Raw genomic sequence first — 20,475 nt, 5'->3', positions numbered from 1 at the left:
AAATTAACATTGGTATTATGGTTAGAAAAGAAGATAGTATCTTTAATAAAAATTGATGTGGGTATTAGATTCCCTCAACATTTGGTTATGAAGAGCAAAGAGTGTCCCAATTTTTGGCTGCAACTCATGTACCTACACGTGTAATGATTTGGGTATGACTGTATAAATTGCTCTCGACACTTGTCGAACACTCTAAACTGATGACGTCAGCGTTCGCATTCCACACATTTTATGTGCTTCTAACCCTAAATTATCGACAGGTAGATTCAAATTGTACTACTCCTATTTGGAGTATATTTTTATTATAGATACTAATATTTTATTCATTACTTTTCTAATCTAATACTTTATTAATTCATTAGAATATATATATATGTATATTATTAAAGTAAGTACGCATTAAATTCTTTATAGTTTTATTTATCATTTTAATAATAAATAAACTTTAAACCTAATCTAATTCCTTTCCATCATCAGTTCAATAAATATAGCTTATAAATAGTTTGATACTATATTAAAAAATAACTTTAAATTTAATTCAATTTTATAAAACAAATGTACTTAGCTTATTTTTTTTTCAATACATTTTATTTTATTTTCACATGTCATTCAACAACAATTCATTTCACAATAAAAATATAAAAGAAAATATTTTAAATCAGAAAGAGGAAAGTTATATATAATATATACATATTAAAATTTAAAAAACAATTTATATTATTATTTATTTATAAATATTTTTTTTATTGACAAAAAATTAAATATATAAAAGTATTTAAATAATAGTTCAACCTTTATTAAAAAAAAAAACTATATACTCATAATCTCCACACACCTAAATTCCTGATAACAATGATTATTCCATTGATATAAAACATGAGTAAAAACTTTAAACTAGGATAATGCTGATAAGTTTAACTTTAATAATAATTATCTCTAAAAATATAAAGAGAATATATTGACTATTTTATTAATTTTTTTAGATTAACAATACAGCCAATGAAATATTCTATGATTAAAAAAATCAAATATAATTTTGTTGAGTATATATATTTATTTTGGATATTTTTTTTTAATTTTATGATGTATATTTTATGAATTTCAAAAGATATATTTGGTTTTTATAAATATTTTCATTAATAATAATAATAATAATAATAATAAGTTTTCATTCAATGTTATTAATGAAAAATATTCATTATAAATTGTTTATTAAACAAATAAAGAATATTCAATGTCATTGTTTTGTTAACACTGCTTTTATTTTACAAAAACGAAATTGTTTGCATAGATTCTTCTCTCTCGTAGTTTTATACTAATAGTATGATGCAACACATTTATTACATATATTATTTTTTTCTTAACAATAAATTTATTTGATAATATTATATGTAACTTTTAAATAAAGACTAGTATTTAATATTTAATGATATTTATAATTGTTTTAAAATTTTAAAAGGTCAATTTTTCATTAATTAAATTTCTTGCATTTTAGTTATATGTTTTACCATTTATAAATAACCTCTTAAAGGTCTTCCCCAAAAATTTATTAAATTTGTTTATATTTTACTCATATTTATAAATATTAAATTTTCAGAATTCTTGAACGAAGTTCCAAGGTTGGAGTTCCGTACTTCTGTTAATTCTCAGAAGTTTCTTATTCAACTCACCTCTTCCATCATCTACACCGTCATTTCCAACTCTTTTTAATTTATTATTAACTCTTTTCTTTATTTTAAAAGCGGTATCCGAATGGAAATTCACACACACATATATATATATATATATAAATAATGGTTACACTGATAATAATTAAGTTAATATACCAGAGTCACACACAAAAAACAAACACTATTCATCAAGTCAATTTTAAACTATGATTTTTGAAATTAATTATAAAGATTCAAATTAAACAAAATTTAACAGATAATTTTACTACCAACGAATCTAAATTTTCTTATTTTTGTACACCTTCATAATACAGAAAGTCATTTACAAATTTTAGTTTTCAAACACTGAATCTTCAAGCTTATCCTCAACAACCCTAGAAAACTTTGTCTTGCTATTTATTTTTAACCGGAATAACTTTTAGTCAAGGATTGAGATAAATTTAGATAGCAATATCTATAATGGGATTTTATTTATACTCATAACTTAAAAATTATATCTCGAATCATACATTTAAAAGTTATATTTCGAATCATACATTTTAAAATTAAGATTATTTATCAACCATATTAACCATAACTTCTTTCTCTTACATTGAGTATGTAATATAGTTTAAAGTGAAATATTTTGCCCGTATTAAAAGAAATTATGATTGAAATTGAAAATCTCTTTTCACAGTGATTTCTTTGACATAAAGTTTATAGATTTATTTCTAACCGAAATATAGCAACGTTTTTGAGAGATGATTCTTATTTGAGTATTGATGGAATAAAAAATGTGCTTTGCAACATTTTTTTAGGTAACATAGTGGGGAGGAGGGGAAAATGTTAATAATTAATCTTATTAACACTACCTCAACAAAATAATTAAATTGTAATTAATGTTAAAAATCAAAATAATTAATTACTATTGAACTAAATTAGAGATAATTTTAAAAATTAAAAAAATTATTAGTATATAAAATAATTTTTATTATTAATAAAAATGTATAAAATAATTTTTAAATTGATATTTAACTATTAGTTACCAAGATCTTAGTAACAAATATTTTAGATTTTAAATTAGTTTTTAAATTACTAATTAAGATTAATTTATAATTTAAAATATTAGTAGCTAAAACTGTTAATTTAAATATCAATTTAAAATTATTCTATAAATTTTTATTAATAATAAAAATTATTTTAAATATAAATAATATTTTAATTTTTAAAATAATATTTAATTTAATTATTATAGTAATTAATTAATTTTTTTTCTCTAATTTTAATTACTATTTAATAAATAGATTTATCATGTAAAGTATAATTATACCCACATTAATCGTGAGAATATGCAGAGGTAAAACAGGAACAGAATGAACAAAGAACAACCTTCTCTCTTCTCAGTGCCGGAATAAAATTTACCAATTTATTCATTTATATTTACTGCAACTTTTATTCTTCCTCTTCGTTCAAAATGACAGGTTTTGAGATGTTTAATTGTCAATTAAGACTCAGTTAATTAACAACATCAATGTCACGTAAATGCATGCATTTCATTAATTAAGATAGTAAAAAAATGAAAAATACTGCTAAAAGTTAAGCTAAAAAAACTACAGTAAGATAAAAGATGAAGAACAAAACATGTATTTTTGTTAAAAAGAAAAAAAAAAGGAGAAACCTATCTTAATAGTAGCCTTGGAGAGGATATAAATATGTAGTTCATGCTCCCATTTTCTTCACCATTAATCAAGTAATATTTTCTATTTTTTTCCCACTCTTCTATTTCCTCTTTTTCCTTGTTGCTGTAACGATGGCAAGGGTATCGACAGATCCACTAGTTATTGGGAGAGTCATAGGAGATGTTCTTGATTCTTTCACTCCAAACATAAAAATGACTGTGACTTACAGTATGAAGCAAGTCTACAATGGCAGTGAACTCTTCCCTTCCACAGTCACCACAAGGCCCAGGGTTGAGATTGGTGGAGGAGATATGAGGTCCTTCTTTACACTGGTATATATATACACACACATATATGTATATTTTTATAACCCCTTAATCTCGTTTTCCTCGCATTTTATTTTCTTTATTGAATAAAAAAGAACTTTATATGTATGTGTGTTTTTTTATTCATAATTCTTTCGAAACTTCAATCATGTACGCATAACTTCAATCATTTGAAATAAATGTCTCCTTTTCTCTTTGCAGATTATGACAGACCCAGATGTTCCTGGCCCTAGTGACCCTTATCTGAGAGAGCATTTGCACTGGTACTTGAATAGATATTGCCTGAAATTAACCATTTATATTTTGCTTGATTTATTGGCTGAATAATCTGTATCATCATTACCTGAAAACCAAACCAATTCTAAATGAGAGAAGGAAAAACTCTGAAACAGTAAACTTAGAAGAATTAATGTCAATGCCATTCAGAATTTGGTGTGTAGTCGTTGGTAGAATTAATCTTAAGAAAATTCAGGTTATATAATATATATATATATATATATATATATATATATATATATATACTACTGTGCAAAGCAAACAAAGCAAAGCAATTCTAAGGTTTCAGCCTAGACTATTTAAATGGTTGAAATTGAGCCCTTTTGCAGGATGGTGACAGACATTCCAGGCACAACAAATGCCTCATTTGGTAACTTTCTATCTATTAATATCTACTAAAAATGAAAAATGTATGCTCACACATATATATACTTAATCCATATTTTGCACCCTTCTTTTTTGGGTAGGGAATGTGTTGGTGAGCTATGAAATGCCAAAGCCTTACATAGGGATACACAGGTTTGTGTTTGTCCTGTTCCAACAAACACGTAGGCAGTGTGTTACTCCACCCTCTTCAAGGGATCACTTTAACACTCGCAAATTCTCATCTGAGAACGATCTTGGCCTCCCTGTTGCTGCTGTCTACTTCAATGCACGGAGGGAAACTGCTGCAAGAAGACGCTAGTATGGCTAACCAATGTACTCAATAAGTTATCTTCACGTAGGGGCCTATATGTGAGTAGTTTCAGTTCTAACCCTCATGTGCCTTCAAATAGCTTGCAGAAATCTTATCTTTTATTCTATTAACTCTTTGAAGCAGATAAAATTTAGATGGGTGTGTGTTTTGATCTGTGTTTGGTGAAAAATCATACATGGTGTTGAGAAAAATTATGTTGTGTCGTAAGGGTGGAGTTGTGGAAATTAAACGTTCCTATAACTATATATAACCCTTCATAAAAAATGGAGCTCTCTTCAATTCTCCATGTCACGTATTTGAGTTAATTTGAAGGTGGTGCATGTATCCTTATCCGTTCCATCATGCTTATAACCTAGAGATTTATATTTCTATGTGAAATAATAATTTTTATTTCTATCTGTAACCTAGAGTTTAAATTCACTTTGTTTCCTTGTTTTTTTAAAGTCTGTGGAAATGGAAGTTTTTTGCAAGGAAACGAATCTTGATTAAGCAAGGAGGAGAGATTATAATATAGTCTAATTTTAAGTGTTAATTATTATTTCTTTCGTATAAATTGAAAATTTTAACTTGTAATCAATCAGAGATCTGAGATTCACTAGAATCTTTAACACATGATAGTACGACGTACGAGAGGGTTGAATAATTTTTCTTCCAAAAAACCAAATTATTTGTCAATTTTGTATTGGAATGAAATTTTGTCTACCTCTTCAATCATGAGCAACTTTCCAGTGCAAGCTTCCAAATATATATTGAATATTTGATTAACCATATCTTTACTGTGAAGTTGACACTGCTGAGTGTAATTCAATAAATTAATATAAATGAAGATGATGAAATCTTTCAGTCGTAATTCGATTGAACAAAAGCAGAAAGTATGCATCACTAAGTGACTATTAAGAATATCAAAATACACTTCATATGATAGTTTCAACACAATTGTGACATGAACTTACTCAACATGAAAATTGTTAAAAGAGTATGAAAACTTTAGATAAAGGGGACTAAGTCTTTATTAATAACTTACAAAATATTTATATAAATTATCTGCAATATCTGTTTAAAATTGATGTTGGCTAGAGATAAGTCAGGTATATAGGGAAAAGAAAAGTAAAGCTATGAAAAGTATATAGCAACACCCAAATTCCAAGCATAAATTTTTATTTGCTGACTCTACTATATGCGGTTGGAATGAATTTGTTAACGTGGACCAATACTCTCTCACCTCACCTAATAATTGAAGTATGCAAAAATTGCTTACTCTAACTTCTAATGGATGTGAATCTGTTTTGCATCAAAACGCAGACAGTTTTCTATATCTATATATATATATATATAGTCAAGAAAGCATATAGGATATTTCAGCTTGGAATATATAACATGGCAGTTAAAAAGGGTTTTTCAGAAAATTTAGGAGGATGAGCATTATAGCTTTGAAAGTATCGTGCAGACAAGATTTTAGGTAAAGAATCAGATATTCCAAAGCTCAATTATGTAAAGCTTGTGTGAGAGAAGCTTCGCCTTCATCCAGTGGTGCCTTTTAATCCTCCCCATGTCTCAAGCAAATGACACAATGGTGGAAAACTATTTTATTCCATATGTTTTTATCAGCAAAAATTTAAGTAAATTAAATGAGCAATGCTCCAATTCTTATACAAAACACAAACAAAGACAGTATACATTTCTTATTAAACTATAAGCTTTTCCAGTCACTGTTTAGAACAACAAGCATTAAGAATAAGGGTTTTGGACATTTATGAAATTAAAAAGAAAAAAAATTAACCAGACCATATAATCATTCAGTTTTTGTTCCTCTATTTACTGTGTAAGCTAGAAAACGTAGCTCTTCTGCACCTTTTAATCTTCAGCTTTCTCACATATCTGGATGCGTTTGAATTCTTTAACAATTGTAAGGTACACTGGGTTGGTTGAAGGATAGTTCAGAAACAAAATTTAGCATGACAGTTCATCTAGTTGGTATTGAAGAGTTATACAATATAAACATGACACTAAGAAATATTAGATATTAAGTTGACAAAGAACATTGTGAAAGAGCACAGGTATGATTCTTTAAATTATAATTGAAGCAACAATTGTATTTAAGGATGTAATAATTTTACTAATTTGTTTGCAATTTTAAGATTATTCGGTTTAAAAGTAATAAATTGATAAAGTGATACAAATTTCACAAAATTATTGGAGTTGTTGACAGAGATGCTTTTAGAAGTTAACATGTTACCTAATTACAACTATAAAGCAAAAAAAGATATTATGTGTGATAAGTATGGAGTACAAGAAGATATATGCATGACCTGCTGATTGTGAATTATAGGATAATGACTTGATAATGAGTTTGTTGGATTAAAGGTGTGTTTCACATGTGGATTATTATGATTCAAAAAGAAACTTGATGAAAATAATGGTGAGAAAGAAATAAATGACCCCTTCTAAAGTATTATAGTACTTGCCAATAAAACCTCAGTTTAAAAGATTGTTAGTCATTATAAAAGATGCAAAACTCGATATTCTTTTATAATGCAAAACTCGATATAACACGTAAATGGTAGAAAATGTGACAAACTTCATCATCCTTTTAATTTTTCACAATGAAAAAATATTGATAAAACATTTTCATAATGTGAAATTAAGAAAATTAAGAATTGGACTAATGCATGAGATGAATCTGGATAAAAACTTAAATAATAAATACAATTAAGACCAACTTTGTTTAATATCCCTCCTTAGCTATCATGCAAATGGTAGAAAATACACTCGTATGACATTATTATACTTTTTTACTCATCAATTATTATTAGTATTAAAAAAATTATGTAATAACAACTCAAAGTATAAGAATGTTCCAAAATATTGAATTGAAGCCTAATGAAATTTACAATTTGTTTAAAATAAAAATTGTTTACTAGTACACCATTTTAGTATTTTTTTTGTTTTTTATGCACGGTAGACGATGTGGTCTCTAGTTGTATATAAATTCCTTAGCTTGATATATAAAAGAAAGGAATTGAAGTGTCTTTCTTATGTCTCTTCAAAACATTATCTTGACTGAGGCATCGAAACCTAGGGATAGAAACTGTGTAGTGAGTTCATTCGTATCCACTCCAATGGTGTGTACTACGCAAACCAGATAGAAGACACATATGTTGTACTTCTACTTCCTTTTCCGCATCCATTGGTTTTTTTATAACCCTACATTGCTAGCTGCTGCATACTCTACTTTATTCAGTAACAGGAAACTAGAATAAATAAACAACTATGAAACTCCCATGAAACTGGCAAACCTACGTTTAAACCTTTTTTACCCTAACCAAACATTATCTCTAGCTTCTGGTATCAGATTCTTCTGATTTTTATTTTTTAGCGTCTGTAAAAATTAAACTAACAAAACCAAGTTCTTAGATGAATATCTCTCCGAGATTGTTCTACATCAAAACCTAACAAGGGTCTAGGAATTGACTTGGCTTCACTCGTTGTATGTATAATTAATGGCAAAATCTGACACGAAACCAAAGGAGCCCCCAAGTAAGACCTAGCTGCTCATTAGATACAAATTACAGAAGTTTTCTCCAGAATAAACCTTTTATTATATATTGAAATAAACCCTTCTCTACTTTGATTAATTAAGCTGACCCCTTTCATCATGTTAGGAATTTGATATTTTCAAGATCTTCTAGTGCTACAAAACCTATCAAAATTTTATTATTAGAGCTACATTCCGGTCGGACTTTTTTTTTTAATTTCCTTTTCAAAATAGAAAAAAAGAGGGTAAGAGAAAAAAATAAAAATAATTAAATTTAAATAAGTATTTAAATTTTTTGAAATTAATATTAATTTTGATTGGAAAGGAAACAAAAAAGTTTGAACGTAAGTAATTTATAGAAAAGTTTAGTATGATTTTAATTTGAGTTTTGTAATTTTTAGAAGAAAAATTATAGATGTTATATAAATACATGTGTAAAATATACATTAATAACACTATTACTAGAAAATCATTAAAGAAAAATCAATTTTAGAGACAAAAATTATTAATATCTAAATTAGTTTCTATTATTGATAAATAGTTATTTAATTAACTATCAAAATTTTAGTTATCAACTTTAAAATCTAGATAATTGGTAGCTAAAACATATGTAACTCATTAAATAACAATTTAAAAACTAATTTGGATACCAATATTTTTTTATCTCTAAAATAGTATTTAAAATTGGTTTTTTTTTTAAATATTTTGTTAGTAGTGTTAGTTTTTTTATATATAGATTGTGAAAAAATAATATATATATATATATATATATATATATATATCGAAAATCATGAAATAGAAATCAATTTTTACAAAAAAAAATAATTAGTTAATATAGTGACTAAATTAAAGACCATTTTAAAAACTAAAAAAAAATAGTTTCTAAATTAGAGATGTGTAACATAAAAACTTTTATTAAAATATATATATATATATATATATTTTATTATTTTTATTTCCCGATAACGTGACTTAAAAATATGTGAAAGTTATAGTCAATCAATTATTAAATGATTAAAAAAATTGTTCAAGCCTATGGAATGTATTGTCTAGAGCTAGCAGAGAATGGGCAAAGAAATACTAGTGGGTTTGATTTGAAATGTATAATCTCATATTCCCAAACACTATGCATATTAGCAGTGGTTCTTGATAGTTTGTTGTCTTTTACGGTTTGGATACAGATTTATTTTTTTTATGTGTTTGGAATCATCAGCACCAATCAAACTTAGACACTTTTCTTAAATGACGTATTGATGTTAGATACTCATATCAAACACCAAATACCGACACTCTGTATGACATTTGTAGGACATGTATTCGTGAAGTATCAAATTCAAAAAGTATTTATTGAATTTCTGACAATTCTAGTACTGTTCTAATACAATTTTAAAAAGGAAAAATACATTAATTTTCTAAAAACTCAAACTTATTGTATAAATTTTTATTATGATTATAAAAATAAAAAACAAATCATTTTGAACCAGTTATGATAAACATTTTTAGATATTATACGTATTTTCGTGTCCTGTATCGTATCAGTGTCTGTCAATGTTACATAGATCAAGACTAATCAGATGTGTGGATGACTTTCTTTTATCAGAATTTTTTTATTTGTAATAGGATATAAAATATCCTCAAATACTTTTATTTATTATATTTATTATTATCAATGAAAAAGAAATATATTAATCATATTTTTTAAATTATTTTAAATACAAGGACAAATTTATAATGCTATACTTTTATCCATTAAAAATAATTTCAATTTCAATTCCACGTCATTTCACTTACAAATTTTCATAATTTTTTTTCACTTTTCACTTTATATATCTTAATTCAAATAACTTTATTTTTTTCTCAAATTTACTCCTTTAAATTTACTTTTTAATTTAAAGACAAAGGGGTATGCATGATTTCAAATAATATCTAATGACACAAATTTTTGTTTTGTTTTTAGTATTCAGGATAAAAAAAATTGTCAACTCTTCCTCGGAATTTCATTAAAGAGAAAAGGGAAGGAACACAACTATGATTCAACATAGAAAAAAACATGTAAAAGACTGAAAAGATCATGAAAGCAAGAATGCTTTTCAATTCTTATCATATCTAAAATGTCGAAGAAGCAGATTTTCAAAATATTTCTCAATGTAAAGATTTCTCTTCATAAAGTATAATGAAGAAAAAGTACCGTATATAAAAAACAACTATGTAGATATTTTCCTCTTCTTTAATTAAAATTAAAATCCCAACATGTATAAAACTTGCAATCAGATATTACAAGTCTCTTGCTATCGCTGAAATTGGAAATGAAACTGCGGTTCCATTTTCTGGTGTATAATCCCCAAGAACGGTAGCCTAAGATACTCCCCCAACGATGTGGCCTCTGCAATCAACACAACACTGCTCTTCCCTGCACAACACACTACTGGAACAGCACTTGAGACATCAGATTTTGGTAGCAAACAATTCGCCAAAAGTGCAATGTTCCCTGTCGAAGTGTAGCAACTTTCCCAGAAACCAGGTGGTGAAACACAGTTCACAGCCTCAAGGTCAATCTCAAACAGATCCTCTTCCTCTTCCAGTTCAAAAGTTTCGGAAACTTTTCCATGATGTTCTGAAGCTCTAAGTGAAGAAGTTGCCATGGTCTCCTTGGGAATACTGTAACATAACATGTAACATAACATGCATATATATAGTGGCAATTTGATGATGTTGAGGTGGATGGTGGCAAGTATAACGCTCCCCAACAAATGTGCAACGGTCAAAAAGGATCAAAGAGAGAGGTGATTATGTTAGCAATATGTTTTCAGAGAATCAAATAGTCCTCTGAGCTGCTCCACCATAATTCAACGCTCCTGCTGCTGACTTATATTTTATTCACTTTCACCAAAATCATAACATATGAAGTCAAACGTAGAGCTACCTACCCAACAGAATCGTAAACTCATGCCATTGTTAAATGGTAATGAAGTAGCAATGGAAGAGTTCCACTTTTCTTTTTCTAACTTACAACTAAAAGATTCATAGAAATCTAAAAGAAAAAATTGTGATGATTTGGACATGGGAGAAACAACAACCAACACACAAGTGACCAAACTCACATTCAAGCTTTGTCGTATATGGCTTATAGTTAGAAGTCATAAATTTCTAAAAGTAGAAGCAGGCCACATTGACAACACCAATTTGGACTCAATTTATCTATGGACGAAACGTTAAATAATTATTTTAAAATTTATATGAAATACTTCACATGTTTAAGGGAGATAAATTTAGAATATGGATTGAGGGAAAATGATTATGAACCCAGTGGTGGTGTGTAGTAGTAGCGAACAAAAACAATTAAGGAGTCCGAAAATGGAAACACGAGACTGAGGAGGTGACAATTTTTTTTTATATATAATTATATTACAATTCTTAATATTATTATTTTAATATTTTTTATATTATTTAATTATAATTTTTTTTATTATATATATTTATATCTAAATAATCACATTAGTAATTATATACATCTTAGTTGTCAAATTATTATTTTTCATTTATTTTTGCTTTTTTCACCCTCAACAATTTTTTTTGTGTGAAACTCTTTTAATATCTATTTCTTCATACCTGCCCTGCATCCCCTCATCTCGCGCAGTAGCGTTGTCTCCTTCTCTTCTTTAAATATCTTCTCGATATATTATTTGAGTCGTTAATTACTTTTATGTCCTAATGACACATTAATAATATATAATTTTGAATAATAAATTAAATAAATTATAAGAACATCATAATGTAAATATTTTGATGAAAAAAATATTTTTATTATAAGTATGAGATTCTTTTGTATATTTTTAATGGGAAGACAATGAATTACAATAGTTACATTATTATATGTAAATTTAAATAATTAAAAGAATTTAAAAAGTGCATATTATTAATTATATATATTATTTGTTATTAGTGGACCTTTATTTAATGGAATAAATTTGTAAACGATGAATTCGTTTATATGAATAAAAAATATAATTATGAGCATCATTATTTCAAAATATTCTTATAAGGTCGGGTATTTTTTAAAATGATTCAGGTACCTTTCGTCTTCTTGTCCTCGCGGCTCTTGTGTTAGGCGTCTCTCTGTCTTGCAAGTCTTTCTCCAAGTACGGCAGGGCGGGGTACCTGCGAAGACACTCCGACGCTCAAGTCAGTTTGGGTATAATATGTAAATGTGTTAGAGATCAAAAAATTAGGTCCATTCTGATATTTATAGCCTTGTGTTGGGCTTCAGCTGTTATGGGCCTTCTTTTGGGCTCAGGCGAAGGTCCATTTATGCCTTAATCATGATTTATGATTAAACTGGCTTAATTATGGTTAATCATGATTTATCATCTGCTTCTACGTTCGTTCGGTCTTATCGACTATTCGGCCTTTCGACCTCTCAGTGATACATACTATATTTTATTGTCAATTGGCAAAATATGAATAAAGAAAATATAATTATCAGCATCATTATTTAAAATCACTATATTTTATTGTCAATTGGCAGATGTATCAGTGCTTTGTTTTTAGATCTTCATTGAATTGAATGGTAAGATATTTATTATGCAGATAATGCAAAACAATAGAATGATAGGCTCTATTGTAAAAATGTGTTTAGTGAAGATAAGATATTGAAAAAAAATTCAAACATTTACTAAAAAAAACATGTAATTATTAATATATGTATATTTTATTGTTTTGTAATTTTTAATAATTGACATTCCTACCTATGAAATTGAATTTATAAAGCAATAAAACACTTGAAAAGATGTCAAATCATTAATATTGGTGGTTAAGTCAAATGACAACAAAATAAGAAAATTAATTAAAGTTTACAATAATACATGTGATGGTTAAATATACTTTCTTTGTTGAATGATTTATATAATGATAATGTCAACAACTTTTTTATTCATATAGATCGTATTATTCATTATAACAATAAATAAAACTAAACTATTTGATAAAAAATAATTACTCTTCCAAAAGATAAACACATAATATATATATATTCTAAAAAAATTTAATTGTTCAAATTTACATATAATAATGTATATAGTATATAAAAGAATTAAATATCAAAACTCAATATAAATCATACTCACTGTAATAACAAACCTTATGAAAAAAAAAATCTACATTATATTATTAAGGTGTCTAAATACATGATATTAGTTTTTTTTTATGTAAGTTGTTAAAACTCAACAAATGAATTACGTATTCTAAAAAAAAAGCCTAGATGAAATCACATAAAATCTTGAATTTAATTGTTATTTAATCTCCTACTTAAAAAAATAATTTATTATTATAAATTTATGAGATCATCAGTTAGTACTTTGTTTAGAACATATGTCTCTAAAATATATATTAAAATTTGTAAATTTAATAAACTTATAATGTAATAATATTTATAAAAAAATAAAACATAATAAACTTTAAAAAATATAAACATATTTACACGTGTTTTTCTGCTAGAAAGATAACGAGATTATAAAAGATATAAAATTATATATATATATTAATATAATAAATATGTTTTCGCTAATTTGTTTAATATTTTTAGTTTGTAGTTCTATTGTCTAAGATGATATAAAAATTATCCTGAGAATAAAATGACTTATCACGTCATCACCAGATAATTTCGTAAAATGTTTTTGATGACCAAAATTGCATAAAAAGTGAATTTACATTGAATTAACTCAGAAACAAACGTCAATAACTAAGAGAAAGTTACAAATATTTTTTTAGAAAAGAAAACACCAAAATGTATCCTTTGCTTAAAGTTGATCCTTTGACGGCCTTTTGAGGTGAGGAACATATATTTACCGTTCTCAGGTAGTCAACCTAAGTCCTAAACAAATTGAAATTGGATTCAGACTTTGATTCCCAATTCTCACAAACCCTAATTTATGCCCCTTTTCCTCCTTCCTCTCTAGGTTTCTGCAACTGCAGCATTAAGCTTCCGCAATGGGGGAAGAAGGCGTTGTTTCGGATTCAATGGCGTTGATTGCTTGCATAACAATGGCCCTCTTCTACGTCGCCATCCTCTACGCTCCCACCCTCCTCCTCCGTCTCCCGCCTCCTTCTTCTTTCGAAACCTACATGATTCGACGCTTCCTGTGCGCCATCGTTTCGTCTGTCCTCTCCCTCTTCCTCTCCGTATTCATCCTCCCCGTATGCACGTCCCTTCTCCTATCATTTTGGTTATGGTTACAATTTTTTTCCTTGTAGTTTTAGGTCCTGTAGTTAAAATCATTCTCTTTTACTTCCTATGATTAAAAGTACTCTCATTTAGTTCTTACAAGTATCGTTTTTAATTCCCATATAAGTAGTCTCTATACATTACATTGTAGTATTTTTGGTCCTTGAGGTTATGACTAAAAGAGTTATAAAAAATACTTGAAGGGACTAAAATATATTTAAAAGCATAGAGACTATTTTTATTTCATTTTTGTAACTATAGAAAGATATAAGTAATTAAATATAATACTACTATTAATTATTATTTTTATTAAAATGATTAGATGCATTTGTCTTATATTTAGTGTCTAATAGTGTGGTAGTGGAAGGATTGCCGTTGAAGGAAAATAAAGTTTGGAACAAGAAAACTTAGATGCTTCTGTTTAGATACTTTTGGTGTATTCCAATTTTCATTACAGTTTAACTTTTATAGTTTTGATATTTTTTTCTGCAAATATATATCATAGGGATTCCTTAGGTGAAATTTTAGCTTTAGTTAAGTACCAAAATACATATAAGTTTATGAAATTGGTGAGGGTTTTAGAGTTATTTTGGAAAAATTAGCTGAGATGGTCACAATGTTTGAGTTTACTCTCGTGATCATTTATGGCTTTATTTTACTATGTGTTCAGGTGCAAACTAAGGAACTGCATCACATTGTTGGTGTATTTGGCATCCGGAGGGACCATATTGTGAGTAATGTGTATGAGATTCACTGGTTCAATTGAGGGACAAAAGAGCATTTTCTCTTGTGTGGTGATGTAAAGTTGTATTTCTTGCTACATTATGCAGATTTGGAAAAAAAGGTCATTGCTGAATTTTCTTTCTGAAACGTGGTTTTCTGTATGAAACAGTGGCAAGCTGTGGTCCTTCCTCTTTGCTTGACCTCCCTAATGTATGCTGGGTCTATCTTTGACAAGTGTCTTTTGTTTCTGGCTTCTTGGGGGCAACACACAAGTTCTGGAGATGCCCTGTCCTTTGATTCCTGCAAATTTGCCTTACAGCGGTTTCTTGACTGGTTATCTGTGATTTCGTCAAATATTTTGGTGTGGCGAAACTATGTTGTGGTTAGTACCATTGTCATCATTGTTCATGTTGAGCCTTAATGCTTCCAACAAGCCACTGAGCTTGTAGCTTATTTTTCTCTCGTGTTATAGTGAGAAACTGAAAGCACAGTAATAAATAGTTTAGTTTGGTAACTTGTGAATACAGCTTAAGTAATGTGCGTTTTATAGAATCAGTTTCATATCTCACATGCATTATGTGAATGATTTGTTATGGTATACCTTACAGGCACCCCTTACCGAGGAGTTGGTGTTTAGGGCATGCATGATACCTTTACTTCTGTGTGGAGGATTTAAAACATACAGTGTTACTCTTCTTTGCCCTATTTTCTTCAGCTTGGGTAAGTACGTGGAAGATGTTTAAGATTTTTAGGTAGTAGAATTTTCTATTCTTACATGTATACGAGTATCTTTTGTCTTTTAAGAGAAGTCATCAATCATCCATAGTACTACAACCAAGGTTGTCAAACTCTCGAGTTAAGTCTTAAACTCTCACGAGTATACGGTCTTCGGTGGATGAAACGAGTGAACTCTTCCTTTTCTAAGTAAACTCATATACACTCATGTAAATTCACATAAATTCTCTAGTCATGATTCGACTTGACGAGTTTGAAATCAATGTAATTTTTACCTACATTAACACCACAGTGACTTTTTTTAGGACTCAAACTATGTGAAGAAATTAGCTCCTTTTTTTTAAAGGTTTTCACTTTAAGAACTTATGTTTTTATCAATTTATATATGATTAGGTCATTTATGTAAATTTAATCTTATTATACACTATTGTACTATCTTACTTTATTAATTGTAGTTTGCTACTTTTCTTTGCTATGAAGTTGAAATGTTGAATTATTGTTATGTCAAAAGTATCATGATACGCATATAGGCCATCAATAATAGATTTTATAATATTGTTTTTATTTCAGGTAAACTCTTACGAGTTTATGAGTCAAATCTACAAAAGTTTCACAAGTTTACATAGACTTTTAAGTTTGAAATCCCTGAGTACAACAATGGCATTGTACCAAGTTTTGTTAAGCTGAAGTTCATCAGGCTTTCGAAGTGCTTATTTTTAATAATAAATTTTCCAGATACTTCTGGAAGGACTTATACATGAGAATTTGTCTTCTAACTGAGTCCGGTGGTGTCATTTGATTCATGTAATTAATCTCACCTACTGGGATAAGGCTGTTGTTGTTGTTGTTTGGAAGACTTTCGAAGGGACACAATAAATTCATTTTATGGTTGTAAGCTGAAGAAGCATGTGTGTATGCATGAATGGGGATGCATATTTATACAAGAGATTTCTTTGTACATTTCTTAGTAGTGTATCACTACTCTAATAATGAATTAGCAGACAATGTTTTAACTGTCATTTAATTAGAATATATGTGCAAAATAACTTGCTGCCTTTATATTTTACACAAGATACATGAATAAATGTTAACTACTAATTGGTAAAGATTACATGTACCCTAACAAAAAGGAAATGTAGTGGATAAGATTCTGTTCAGTATTCGTACTATGTCTAATGCACAACCCTTTTCAGCAGTGTTGTCCTAAGATGTAAGCACAGAAACAGTTTTGGTTTACACTTGAGTGAAACTAATGCATGTTTCACATAGCATAGATGCCAGATAAAAGTTTTAACAGTGAGATAAATTCCCTTACAATATTCAGCAAATTTTCATTTGCCTGTAGATTGAAGAAAATAATGAGCAGATATTATTGTTTTCTTTTTCAAATGCAAGGTTTATTGAGAAGTTTTACTGCATTATTGGTTTGCAGCACATTTAAATCATTTTGTGGAGATTTACACCAAGCAAAATTACAGAATAATGAAGGCTGTTATGGTTATAGGTAAGGTTATGTTTATGTTATTCATCAGCTCCTGGACTTGTTATATGTTTATGTCACACTGGCTAAGTCCAAGTATCTTTTGTAGAGTATTTAAGATTTTAGGGCATTTCATAGAATCTCACTGCAAAATAAAATTTGTTCACAGGTCTCCAGCTTGGCTACACTGTTGTCTTTGGGTCATACGCATCTTTTCTTTTCATTCGAACTGGTATGTGGTATTTTTGAGCATTTGATGCATGGTTATGAGCTTATGGCTTTCATATATTTGGTCTGACTACTATTGATGATAGAATACGCTTCTGAAACACAAATTTAGATACATTCAGCGTTGCTAAAGAATTGAATGGATAATGACTATGGGGGGTAAATTACTCAAATTTACCCTTTCTACAGGAAAGTGAATGCACTTTAAGTTCAAAATACAGTGAACCTTTTTTATAAGGTTTAAATACCTTTTTAATCCCTGTAGTCTACCTTTAGCATAGGTCCCTATAATAGTTTGAGTTCTAGTCCCTGTAGTTTGGGTTTTGTTCGTGTCACTAACAACATAACACCACACATTCTTCGAGAGACAAGTCATACAATCATCAAGGCTAATGTTTGGTATACTATAGAAACCAAAACCTTAACAGAATTAAACTATGGGGACCAAAAACTTAAAAAATAAAGCTATAGTAACTGAACCAAATATTTGTGGGACAAATGTAACGTAATGCACTTGCCTTAATGTACAGAAAGTTTCTCTGTTGTCGGTTGAGGTTGACATGGTAGGAAAGACATCATGAAATTATATTACTATGACTTGGTATAATTTTATTCACACTGTTCACTTAGCCTTCTTTTTCTGAGCCGTAAAAGGTGTTGTTATTTTTGGGCATTGGATCAATTCTAGTAAGCTATTTTTGGGGATTAGTTCAGTTCTAACGAGGAACCAACGTATGTTAGGGTGGCCTATTCTTCCTTTTTTTGTCTCTTATATTTGTTTTTCGCTGATGGTTTTCAGGACACCTTGTGGCTCCTTTAGTGGCGCACATATACTGTAATTTTATGGGACTGCCTGTATTGTATTCGCAGAGAAGTAGTAAGTTGCCTATTGAAGTAAATTGCAAATGTGACTTCTATGGTTATAATATATCAATTTATCAAACTACCATATATTCTCTCTTCATCGCCTTTTATTTTCATTCCAAGACTCTTTGCTAATTTTTTCTTTTCTTTGAATTATTCTGATCTTAGTATAATGTAAAGCTTAAAAAGGTACTGCAAGATATAATAGTTTTTGAAATTTAGTTTCAGTCGGACTTCTGACTGTAAGTATAATTGTAAAATTTAAGTTATTAGGAATGACTTACGTTGTACTATGAATTAATATTCTTCTATACCTCTTGTCATCATGGATTATTTGCTAAAATATGAAGCAAAGAATGGAGAACTGTAATGTAGAAAAGTACTTTTATATGTTACAATTTGTTTAGCTTTCTGAAATTGATGTTACTTGTAGATCACTAAAATATCGGGGCAACTAAGAAATTTCACTTGCAATAGACAACTTTAATTTTTAAAGCTTGGTACATACTTGACAACATTACATGGTTGGCTGAAGTTTTACACCAACAGTGAATCAGGATTAGAAGTATGTTTATTTAACTAAAAGCCTGTTCTGTGATTGGAAGTATGTTTATTTTAACTAAGGTTTCTCCAGCATGAAAGTTGAGATAGATTCTGATTCTTCCGTGGACATTATTAAAGTTTTAGATCTAATATCTGATAGTGACACACTAAGAACTGGCACTCTTGGTAAGACCTATATTGTGCATGTACAGGAAGATTTATTTTATTTTTTTAAAAGAAAAGAGGGGGCCAGGGGAGGAAAACAGTGTTACTTAGTACGATAAACTGTACTCATGGTCTGCTCATTTTTTGTCATGGAACTATGGATAAGGTGATCTATGGCTTACTATTCATTTCCATATAAATGTGGTTTTGGACTTATTCATTTGTTTCTGTTTCTGTTTCAGGGATTGTAAGTGTAACATTCATAATAGGATTCCTGGGCTTTTTGTGGCTTCTTTTCCCAATGACGGGCCCAGATTTGTATAATGAAAGAATAGATAACTGCAGTTGTTGGCAAGGGTACTGCACATGGAGAGAAAGGATAAGAATGCCCCAGATGTAAATGTTAGTGTTTTTTTTAGGAGGGGTTGGTGGCCAAGTAAGAAAGAATTCTATATGTACAGAGTTTTCCTTAAAATTGCTTCAAGTTAAAATTTTCCAAAGGGTTTTAAAAGACTCCACATCATTACATGATTATAGTTTTCAAGAATTTTGCTCCTCTAAAGTAAAGTAATAATCAAGATGTTAAAATCAACAATTAAGATTATAACTAGAATAGTATAAACAAATAATAAATTGTAAAATGGTTCAATTTCAAATTTTGATATATAAAAGGGTTTAATTTTAATGTGGGTCAGACTGTCGTGTTTTGAAAAAAATTTAGAATTTCTTATTATTGACGGTTGTTTTCATCTAAAATTTGTATTCTTTCAAATAAATATCCCTTTGTTGAAAAAATGGAGATAAACATTTGAAGATTTTTTTATTAACTACAAGTAACTAGGAAAATATACCATGCAGAGTATAATAATACAATATTAATGAAATAATGAATATATACTAATAAAGTAGAAATAAAATAATAAATAAAATTGTTTAAATGTATTTAACACAAACAATTAATATGACAATGAAAGAGCTAAAACACACTCATTACTTATTTGTCTTTCAATTGCTCAACTACCGACTTAATTCTTTGTGCACTTCAGTAGTCTGAGGCTATGCAAGCCATTTTCGAAGCTCAGAAATGGTGAGTTTCTTCATGTGCATGAGGAAAATAATACTGTTTTGATTCTGTAGTTAGAAATGAGTTTTGTACACCTCTCTTTTTTTCAAAATGAGCATTAAAAAACTGCATGAATCACCAACACCACCTCCTTTTCTGTGGAGCAATCATAGTTTTCACTGTATTTTTTTTCTACTAAATGGCAGGTGGTTGGAATTTTTTTAATGATTACTTTCACTCAAAACATCCTTCTTATATTCATTCATTCACATAATTTGAAGGTTCCCCACTT

General features: G+C 28.6%; 2 protein-coding genes across 3 annotated transcripts; both read left to right on the top strand.

The window, feature by feature from the left end:
* Positions 1–3,301: 3,301 nt before the first annotated feature.
* LOC137828290 (protein CENTRORADIALIS-like) lies at positions 3,302–4,980 on the top strand. The gene is made up of 4 exons (XM_068634786.1): positions 3,302–3,660; positions 3,856–3,917; positions 4,260–4,300; positions 4,398–4,980. Exons 1-4 carry the CDS (start codon positions 3,460–3,462, stop codon positions 4,613–4,615), a joined length of 522 nt encoding a protein of 173 aa, XP_068490887.1. The 5' UTR covers positions 3,302–3,459; the 3' UTR covers positions 4,616–4,980.
* Positions 4,981–13,902: 8,922 nt separating this feature from the next.
* On the top strand, positions 13,903–19,651 carry LOC137830344 (CAAX prenyl protease 2). 2 transcript variants are annotated; one of them, XM_068637627.1, is made up of 9 exons: positions 13,903–14,015; positions 14,117–14,354; positions 15,053–15,112; positions 15,275–15,487; positions 15,714–15,825; positions 17,273–17,344; positions 17,490–17,552; positions 18,348–18,425; positions 19,363–19,651. In XM_068637627.1, the coding sequence occupies exons 2-9, from the start codon at positions 14,148–14,150 to the stop codon at positions 19,518–19,520; spliced, it is 963 nt and encodes a 320-aa protein (XP_068493728.1). In that variant the 5' UTR covers positions 13,903–14,015; positions 14,117–14,147; the 3' UTR covers positions 19,521–19,651. The 2 variants fall into 2 exon arrangements, with proteins under 2 accessions (XP_068493728.1, XP_068493729.1); XM_068637628.1 differs by having other exon boundaries at positions 13,917–13,987.
* Positions 19,652–20,475: the final 824 nt, after the last annotated feature.

The sequence above is a fragment of the Phaseolus vulgaris genome, chromosome 7 (genome assembly GCF_000499845.2).
Source record: "Phaseolus vulgaris cultivar G19833 chromosome 7, P. vulgaris v2.0, whole genome shotgun sequence".
Lineage (NCBI taxonomy): Eukaryota > Viridiplantae > Streptophyta > Magnoliopsida > Fabales > Fabaceae > Phaseolus > Phaseolus vulgaris.
Note: the sequence above shows the minus strand (reverse complement) of the source record. Positions and strands in the feature narration are given on the sequence as shown.